The 10514-nt window shown below is 39.2% G+C and overlaps 1 protein-coding gene across 1 annotated transcript; it reads left to right on the top strand.

Moving 5' to 3' along the window:
• The first annotated feature begins 289 nt into the window (after positions 1–289).
• On the top strand, positions 290–1378 carry LOC580095 (carbohydrate sulfotransferase 3-like). The gene has a single exon (XM_780169.3). It carries the CDS (start codon positions 290–292, stop codon positions 1376–1378), a length of 1089 nt encoding a protein of 362 aa, XP_785262.3.
• Positions 1379–10514: the final 9136 nt, after the last annotated feature.

Below are 10514 nucleotides of genomic sequence, written 5' to 3'. Positions count from 1 at the left end.
TGCTGCAATATTCGGATTTAGTCAGGTGATTGTTCTTTTCGTCTTATTGAGTAGTCACGAGCAATTTAATATTGTTCCGCGTCGTCGTCTGAAACTCGTCAGCTCACACGGGGCTAGGTCTTCTCGTGCACCTGTAATCGGTAATCTTGAATTAGACAATGACCTACACGAAAATCTGGAAGACCAGCATCGTAAGCTAATGAGTAAAGAAAAGGTCACACACAGAACTATTAAAAACAGGAATAGTCTTGGTAATAAAGTATTTGACAGATATAACAATAACCAGATAATGCGGAGAAAGTTCGATGAGGATTCCATATGGCATCCTGAAGTCACTGCGAGTGCGGACAGGAAAGTTTATGGGGAACGGCAAGTTTCTGGTAACGAACCACCAATAACAAACCCGAAGCTCACTGTCGTTTTGTCCCAGTGGCGATTTGGTTCAAGTGTGATCGGCGATCTCTTCAATCAGAACTTGGAAGCGTTTTATTTATACGAGCCACTGTGGACTAGCCGTAAAATAAAGGCGATGAAGACACATCCCTGGATGCGGTATCCACCAACCACAGGGGACGTCTCCCGACAGATCATACGCGAGTTAGCGCAATGTAAGTTCAATGACGACTTTGTCGAGACATACAACGAATGGCATCCTCACCAAAACAGAGGTCTATGCATTCTTCACCCAGAGTGTGTGTTGTACGGTGAACAGTGGTTTGAGAACTTCTGCAAGACGTTCAGGAAAAGCCTGGTCACTAAAATCATTCGCATTGACCTAGAGGAATTGAGACCACTCGTCGAGGAGGACAAGATTGACCTGAAGATCATCCATCTCGTCCGCGATCCCAGGGGTGCAGCTGCCTCTAGACTCCACTACATCAACAGACTGTACTCCTATATCCGCCCAGGTAACAACGTCGGGAGACTGAAACCACTAGGTCTTCTGAACCATATCCCTGATGAGGTCATGTACATCCAAGAGATGCGAGAAAACAATCCAACTGTGCGTGGCATGTGCCAGTGGATAAGGAAAAATATCAAGGTCTCCCCAGATCTTTTGCCGCCGTGGTTGCAGGGACGCTACCACCTCGTAAAGTATGAGGATTTCGCCGTGGACCCTTTGAAGATCTCCAGAGGGATTTACAAGTTTGTGGGATTGCCATTCCCGGAGAACGTCGAATATTGGATCGAGAGGAACACGCATGCTGTCTATAGGAACGATGATATGTTTTCAACACTAAGAAATTCTCTTGAAGCAGCTACACATTGGATTGTTGACCTGTCTGAATTAGAGATAAAACAAATTGAAGAGGAGTGCGCCGACGTCATAAAACTTCTCGGCTATAAATCATTTGATGAACTTAAACAGACGTCATAACGTAGGGTTCACGATTGTCAGTTGAGCAATTACACCCCCTCCCCCCGAAATAATGCACAAAATTGAATCGGTACTTGATGTATTACGTGTTACTATTCTTCCCAAATGGGTTCATCTTTAGCTTTATAGTTTATTGTTCCAAATTGATAACCAACAGACAATGCATCCGTTATGGAAAATCAAGAAATCATCCTGCTTGTGCTATCTTGTTGATACATTATGGATCACTTAATTAAAGTTGGAGAAAAAAGAAAAATTCCGAATTAACTCTCAAGAGAGTAGTTCAACTAACACGTGTATTTTTAGTGGATTCAACTCTAAATTTGGAGTGGAATCAACTCTAAATCGACGTAATCCCTAATTATGAGTCGTGAAAGAGTGAATTGCCACTCCGTGGTTGTATTAAAGAGCAGCATTGGCGAACGAGTGTTGCCATAATTCAATAATAATCGTTACTGAGATTGCTTTTCCCTAAATATTATACCTTGACACATATAGCAATGTAAAGTATCACTGAAATAATGAGGTATTCTTAGCCACTGCTCTATATTGGACATGACTATTACCTTGCAAGAGATAGTTAGAAGTTACTTTACACAGACACTACTAGATCAGAAAAAGTTGATCATGTAGCATGTAAGTATTTGTGTGTACTGCAAGGTTCAAAATCATAATAGATTTGGTCCAGTCTTGGTAAAGTAACAAGCACTGTACACAGAAGAAGATGTATATCATGGGACTACACACATGTTGTCGGGCCTACTTACCTTGATTTCCTTATCTTTCTATGCTCATTACTCAGCCAGTATACATTTCTACCAAAATTGTTTGGCAAATGACATTTATTCGTAATCTTGAACATTCAGTGTAAGTTTCGTTTGATTCTGTGAGAATTCATTTTCTTTCTTTTTTAACCGGAAGTCAACTTTATCTTTAATTAGTTAGATTAGTATTTTTTCACAAATTTTAATTTTTTATTATACCTTTTCAAAACAAAGAACAATCTTTCTACCTTGTCGTGAACTTAAATAATAAATTGTTACCAAACTGGAAGCTAAAATTATATAAATTAGATGCATACATTTTTTAAAAATTTGTTGCTCAATTACAAATATGTGGTATTAGAAGTAGTAGTCGCTCTATACAGAGCGAATTTATTTTTCATTTCTTTTCACATGATATAAACAATGACAGACAGTAATAAACGTAATGATATAAATTTAGATTGTTTTTTAGTCATTGTAATGCAAAATTATTTGGTTACAGGAAATGAAAATAACGAACCTACTTGGAAGCAATGCTTCTTATACAGGTGTAGGTTCGCACAATAATAATTAAACTTTACACATTTATAAATTAATTTTGAAAACAATTACGGAATAAAAAAAAAACATGTTAGCCAATAAAAACAAATAATTAACGAGACAACAAACAAATCAGAAACAATAGCAGGATGACAAGATGAGGATGATACATAAAGAAAATAAGAATGAGAGAGTGACAAACATAAAAAGGGGGAAAATAAGCAGAAAGAGAAGAAGTAAAAGACACAGTGAGGGAGAGAGAGAGAGACGGACAGAGAAATAGAGAGAGAGAGAGAGAGAGAGCGAAAGAGAGGAAGAGGCATCCCTGCTGGAAAGAACACACTCATTCACACTCATCCACAGTGTGAATTACACTGTGTTTCATACTGTGAATCACAGTGTGCTCCACAATGTTAAATTGGGCGCTTCACACTGTGCTCCACAATGTTAAATTGGGCGCTTCACACTGTGCTCCACAATGTTAAATTGGGCCGTTTTCACACTGTGCTCCACAATGTTAAATTGGGCCGTTTTCACACTGTGCTCCACAATGTTAAATTGAGCCGTTTTCACACTGTGCTCCACAATGTTAAATTGGGCCGTTTTCACACTGTGCTCCACAATGTTAAATTGAGCCGTTTTCACACTGTGCTCCACAATGTTAAATTGAGTCGTTTTCACACTGTGCTCCACAATGTTAAATTGGGCGCTTCACACTGTGCTCCACAATGTTAAATTGGGCGCTTCACACTGTGCTCCACAATGTTAAATTGGGCCGTTTTCACACTGTGCTCCACAATGTTAAATTGGGCCGTTTTCACACTGTGATCCACAATGTTAAATTGAGCCGTTTTCACACTGTGCTCCACAATGTTAAATTGGGCCGTTTTCACACTGTGCTCCACAATGTTAAATTGGGCGCTTCACACTGTGCTCCACAATGTTAATTTGGGCGCTTCACACTGTGCTTCACAATGTTAAATTGGGCGCTTCACACTGTGCTCCACATTGTTAAATTGGGCGCTTCACACTGTGCTCCACAATGTTAAATTGGGCCGTTTTCACACTGTGCTCCACAATGTTAATTTAGGCGCTTCACACTGTGCTCCACAATGTTAAATTGAGCCGTTTTCAAACTGTGCTCCACAATGTTAAATTGAGCCGTTTTCACACTGTGCTCCACAATGTTAAATTGGGCGCTTCACACTGTGCTCCACAATGTTAAATTGGGCGCTTCACACTGTGCTCCACAATGTTAATTTGGGCGCTTCACACTGTGCTCCACAATGTTAAATTGGGCGCTTCACACTGTGCTCCACAATGTTAAATTGGGCGCTTCACACTGTGCTCCACAATGTTAATTTGGGCGCTTCACACTGTGCTCCACAATGTTAAATTCGGCGTTTTACACTGTGCTCCACAATGTTAAATTGGGCGCTTCACACTGTGGTCCACAATGTTAAATTGGGCGCTTCACACTGTGCTCCACAATGTTAAATTGGGCCGTTTTCACACTGTGCTCCACAATGTTAAATTGGGCGCTTCACACTGTGCTCCACAATCTTAAATTGGGCGCTTCACACTGTGCTCCACAATCTTAAGTTGGGCCGTTTTCACACTGTGCTCCACAATGTTAAATTGGGCGCTTCACACTGTGCTCCACAATGTTAAATTGGGCGCTTCACACTGTGCTCCACAATGTTAAATTGGGCGCTTCACACTGTGCTCCACAATGTTAAATTGGGCCGTTTTCACACTGTGCTCCACAATGTTAAATTGGGCCGTTTTCACACTGTGCTCCACAATGTTAAATTGGGTGCTTCACACTGTGCTCCAAAATGTTAATTTGGGCGCTTCACACTGTGCTCCACAATGTTAAATTGGGCGCTTCACACTGTGCTCCACAATATTCAATTGGGCGCTTCACACTGTGCTGCACAGTGTTAAATTGGGCCGTTTTCACACTGTGCTCCACAATGTTAAATTGGGCGCTTCACACTGTGTTCCACAATGTTAAATTGGGCCGTTTTCACACTGTGCTCCACAATGTTAAATTGGGCGCTTCACACTGTGCTCCACAATGTTAAATTGGGAGCTTCACATTGTGCTCCACAATGTTAAATTGGGCGCAGTGTGAAAACGCCCCAATTTAACCTTGTGGAGCACAGTGTGAAAACGCCCCAATTTAAAATTGTGGAGCGCTGTGTGAAAACGCCCCAATTTAATATTGTGGAGCGCAATGTGAAAACGGCCCAATTTAACATTGTGGAGCACACTGTGAATCTATCGTTATTCACAATGTGAAAACGCCCCAATTTTACATTGTGGAGCACTCTGTGAATTTATCGTTATTCACAATGTGAAAACGCCCCAATTTAACATTGTGGAGCACACTGTGAATCTATCGTTATTCACAATGTAAAAACGCCCCAATTTAATATTGTGGAGCACACTATGATTCACAGTGTGATTTACACTGTGAAATTCACAATGTGACCACACTGTGAATCTATCGTTATTCACAATGTGAAAACGCCCCAATTTAACATTGTGAACATTCACACAGTGAAATGCCCACCACACTGTGAAACACCAAACACACTGTGAAACGCCCACAATGTTAATTTGGGGCGTTTTCACATTGTGACACATTATATTGTATGAAATTATCACACTGTGAAACGCCCACCACATTGTGATACAAGTTTAGTTTTTGAATTCTATGTGAAATATTTCAAATTATGAAAATGTAGTCATGTAGAGCTTAGTACGTATAAATACGAAGGAGAAAATGTTTATAATCAATGTCTCACTTATAAACTCAACTTTAATAGAAAGATATCCCTGAAACATCTGAAACTAATACAGTAATCTAAATATTTACATGTTAGAGCCTTTATGAGGTAACTTAAAATGTATTTCAAAAGCTTTTATTTATTTTTCGCTAAAAGGACTTATGAACATACATCCTTTTAAGTATACAAAGATTGCAGTAATACTATACTTACAGATAAACAAATTTTACTCTGTGAATGCCAACATATTGTAAACCAGAATGAAAACAAAGACAAATGAATCCAAACAGTTTACATTAGATAGTAGAGATACTTCTGAAAACAGAACTTGCTATCTACAGTGAAATCTCATTATAATAAGCACATTGGTGTACACTGAATTGACCTCTTTATATCAGATATCTCATTGTACTAGGGTTTAAAACAATGAATTACAGAAAAACATGGAATTGTGAAAAAACCTTGCCGTATCAGTTACCTCTTAATACACGTTATAGAGGTTCTACTGTATAACATTGAGGCATAAATTACAATGACGGCAAACAATTAGCACATATCATTAATATTTCCCTGAAAATGTATTTTAAAGGTGTTAAGACACTCGCAAAAACATAATAAAAGCACATTAGCATGTAACAGCAGTATACAAAATAGTTTTAGAGCTTCTCTGGCAATATCTCTTAAACATTTTTGTAGGTATATTACATTTATGAACATACATTTTATGGCTAGTCACATTTTCCAAGTATAAAATATCCACACATGATATGTAACTTTGGCAATTGCAATGTATCAGAAAATCTTTGGCACATACAGGTTCTTCATAAACCTATTAAGATGATAACAAGTTTCAAAACATCTCTGTCAATACATCTTGAAAAAAGTTGAAAACATATCTAATTTAGGCAGACACGTTTTGCTTTTATGGCTACATAAATCTCTACAACTAATACTAATAAATACCTGAAGATGAGAAAAAATAGCTTTTGCTCATGTTTTTACAAATAAATAACCATACACTCTATATACGGTGGCACAAAAAAAAGCAGAATGGCATACATAAATATATGTACTTCCTAATAACTTCCTAGACTACATAAGTAACTTGTGATTTTTTGTTTGTTCTAGCGACACTATACTGATGTTAGGATATTATAACTAGATGGAACTTCCGACTGTGTAGTCAAAAATAGTACCTCCACTATCATGCAATTTGTTAAAGCCCGAATTATCATCCCCCAGATCTTGAGATATCACTTCAGTCCACCGTATGGTGTATCACGTACGTCAGGTCTGGTGTCGCGAATATACAGTGCAAATTTAAAACTTTCTATAATATTCTATGTGCAGTTAAAAAATTCTTCTTCCCCTTCTAACGGAGATGGACATTTTGTACCTCTTGCTTAAAAGGTAGCAAGTTCCAAAGCATGATGAAATCAGGGAGTCCTTGTAAATTGTATTTGGAATTGCTGGGTATGACCATGGTTGGATGTTAACACCGATAGAAGGTAGATGTTGAGAAACTCTGAGTGCAGGTTGACAGTCCCGTACACCATCACCATCTTAAACCATGCCCTGCGTTCTCGGAGAGATGGCCATTTGAGATGTTGCAGCATTGGTGCGATGCTGCTGGTATGATGGTAATGTCCAGTGACAAACCGGGCGTTGCGGAGCTGTACCATTTCCAGCCTGTGTATGTTGTCCCGGGTGAGGATCCCACACTGTGCACGCATACTCCAGGATTGGGCGAACAAGAGCAAAGAAGAACAACGTTTTCGTCTCTCTTAGGCAAGGCCTAATGTTCCACTGCAAAAATGCACCGACAGAGCTGGCTTTATTTGTTGTTGTCCTTATGTGATCTGTCCAATTCAGGTTGCTCTTGAGGTGAACATCAAGATATTTAGCAGTTTCCAGTCTCAAGAAGTTGCCCTTGGATGCTGTATGACCATTTGACAGGCTTTCTTCTGCGTGCTACCCTGGTGTCCTTCAGTTTTTGGCCCATCTTCCTCTTATTTTCTGCGGAGGTCACTCCTAGCAATCTTCCCATAGCATATTATATGATGAAGAAAAAAATAAAAATAAATGAGAGAAATGTTACAACTTCTAATTCAACTGCTAGCATGAACTTGTAATCATTAACAATGATAGGTGATGAATACAAAATATGTAACAAATCTGCATATCCACCTACATTACCTGAAAAGAAATATCATAAAGTAAATGTTTTCCTAAATGACATTTTGCCCTCCCAGACATTACAAATTATTCGCTTTTGTGTTAACAAGATGCCACGTATAAAACTAACGTACATTGTAAACGGTTGTTAAAGATATGCTTGAGTAAAAGTATAGGTTCGTAAATCATAAATTTGCAAATAAACATGCTGTATAGCATCGAATATGAGAAAATATTGCTTAGATACCAGATTAAAGGTTATAGTTTCATATTTTGGTCTACATATAATTAGTCAAAGTCTGAAATCAACTGAATTTAAAAAGAAAACTTTAAAAACAACATACATTCAGCAATTTATTATGCTTTTTCTAATCAAAAGCAATTTCCCATTAGCATTGTTAGTACTGTGAGCCAAGGGGCACTGTCAGTATATTTTATAGTAAAATGCCTCACCAATGATGGCATCCACCTTGTCTTGGTCAAGCAACTGCTTCCCTTATTCTCCTCCTTTAATCTAAATGCTGAAACTATGCTGTCTGCCATCTCCTCATAGGTAAAGAGCATACCCATGAGTGCAAGAACAGCACATGACCAGGATTGCTTGTGTAACTCCAGCATTCCCAGCTGCACTTGGGTCAAGTATGTCCGAACCTCATGTATGGAACTGTGGAACAGAAAAGAAATGTCAAGTATTACTGAAAAGAAAAGCACGTTTACAGATTTAAATAAAATAATCAGACATACGCAGCCTAAATTTGACATACTCGGTATGCCACACTTCGCAACCCTACGCAGATCGAGTGTGAAAGTTGTAGTACGACACAGTTCACAACCAAACATTATTCATACTACTCCTAGCTCAAGGAAACGCTAGAAAGACACATTTTCATACATTTTTGGACATTATTATTGAACATATGTCATTTCTAGTGAGCTAGGCCTATATTTTAGTTTTATGCATTTTCGTCTGACTATTTTTTACCGACAGAAAACATGAAATAAATTGTAGCAAAATTTGTTTCTTACATGAATTTTTACATGACTCGGAATATGGGATCATTCTCTTTAGAATCTAGGGTTGATTTGGATCATTTGGTTCATATCTGGAAATATCTGCACTTTTCTCGGTAGAGTTTTGTGATATAGGGTCTAGTCCAGAGCCTAAATGCCGGGGGGGGGGGGGGAGGGGGTACTCACGTATATTGGGTATACGGGGATGTGCCGCTCGAAAGGATGACTTTTTCAGGAAAGATCCTTAGACATGGGTCCCCTTTTCATAAAAAAATCCTTAGACATGGGTCCTCTTTTTCATTTATTCCTTTCCCCTCTTTTCTCCCTCATTTTCTACGGGATTTTAGGATTTGCTCCTAAGTAATCGAGCCTACATTGTAAATGCCTAAATCTCTCCCATGTCTAAATAAATCCGGGGCTTAAACAATGCCGGTGAATCCTTCTGTGATTGCATTTCCAGTGTACGAGGTGTACGTAGCTCGTAAACTCAACTATAGACCCCGGGGTACCACATATATCAGGACCCCATGGGCCCTATATCGGGTACTTATATGGCATAATGCGCGCTAGGTATGGTATCCGCCCGTATAGGGTTCGTACCCCCGGGAACTTGTAGCGCTTCGCGCGCTGAAAATGATATGATCGGCAGATACCCTGCGTACCCTCTGCCCAGCAGCCGGGCAGCAGCCGGGCTCAAGCAGGGAGCTATATAGCCGATGCTTGAGAGCTCGTGTACGGGTACGTTAATTAAAACAGGAAAAGTCCTTCAATTAAAACAGATGCTAGAGGTGCCAGCGCAGTATAATAATGTTGCATGGCGTTTTCATCTTTAATATATGTAGCCTACTTGTAAAATACATGTAGTATGGTACAGTTTACTAATAAAGAATTTTATCGAGAAACTGCAAAATGATTGGCCATTGTATTATTACACACATAGGTGCATTACTATCCTGGCTGTGTATTAAAAGCTGTGCTATTGATTCTCAACATTTTAAACACCACTGTACAAAACTCAACCAATTTCTCTCAAAATCGGTACTTAAGTGACGATTGATGACACCTAAATAACAGTAAGATACATTTTTTCAACTTTCTGATGTTAGAAGGAATAATTAAAAAAAATCAAATTGTGAGTCCACTGTCAAACTTGCCGATCAGCCGCATCGGCATAACTGTGTGCATCTGTGTGTTATGAATGTATTGACTATTAATGTATTTAAATGCTGCCTATTAACGCGTAGTGCAGTGCTAAAGGTTAATACGCATTAGCGTTAACTCTCTATTTACTTTGCTGGAGTGTATTATTACAGCTTTAAAAATGTAATATTTGAAATTTGAAATCCTTAGACATGGGTCCATTTTTCACAAAAAAATCCTTAGACATGGGTACCTTTTTACAGCAAAAGGACCCTTGGATGTGGGTATGGGTTCGGAGGTCTCAGCCGCACACCCCCGTCCGACTATAATCTGAGTACCCCCCCCCCCCCCCCGGGCCTAAAATGGCCGATATACACTACTTAACAGTTTGTGTGTTTAACATGCTCAATTGTAATGTCCAAAAATGTTTGAAAAAGTGTCTTCCTAGCGTTCCCCTGAGTGAAGTACGTATAGCAAAGATGATACTCACCATTCAATGACAGCCACGCAGCAGCTCGGCAGCAGCCCGTCAGCACCCTCGCCTGGTAGCTATCCTAGCCGTTGGAAAACTTCACCATGCAGGCCATGTCCGCCATTCCAGTTATGTTCTCATCCGTCAACATGTCTTTGTAGTTGTACATATTCATCTTATATCACAGAAACTTGTTTGGCCTCGATCCATGCAATACACGAGTATTCGATTTTTTCTTC

Source organism: Strongylocentrotus purpuratus, unplaced genomic scaffold, assembly GCF_000002235.5.
Source record: "Strongylocentrotus purpuratus isolate Spur 01 unplaced genomic scaffold, Spur_5.0 spur5_scaffold_5, whole genome shotgun sequence".
Taxonomy (NCBI): domain Eukaryota; kingdom Metazoa; phylum Echinodermata; class Echinoidea; order Camarodonta; family Strongylocentrotidae; genus Strongylocentrotus; species Strongylocentrotus purpuratus.
The sequence above is the reverse complement of the archived record's forward strand: the minus strand, read 5'-3'. Positions and strand labels throughout refer to the sequence as shown.

Coding starts and splice junctions, on each gene's coding strand:
- LOC580095 (XM_780169.3), top strand. CDS start 290: ATGCGGAGAAAGTTCGATGAGGATTCCATATGGCATCCTGAAGTCACT.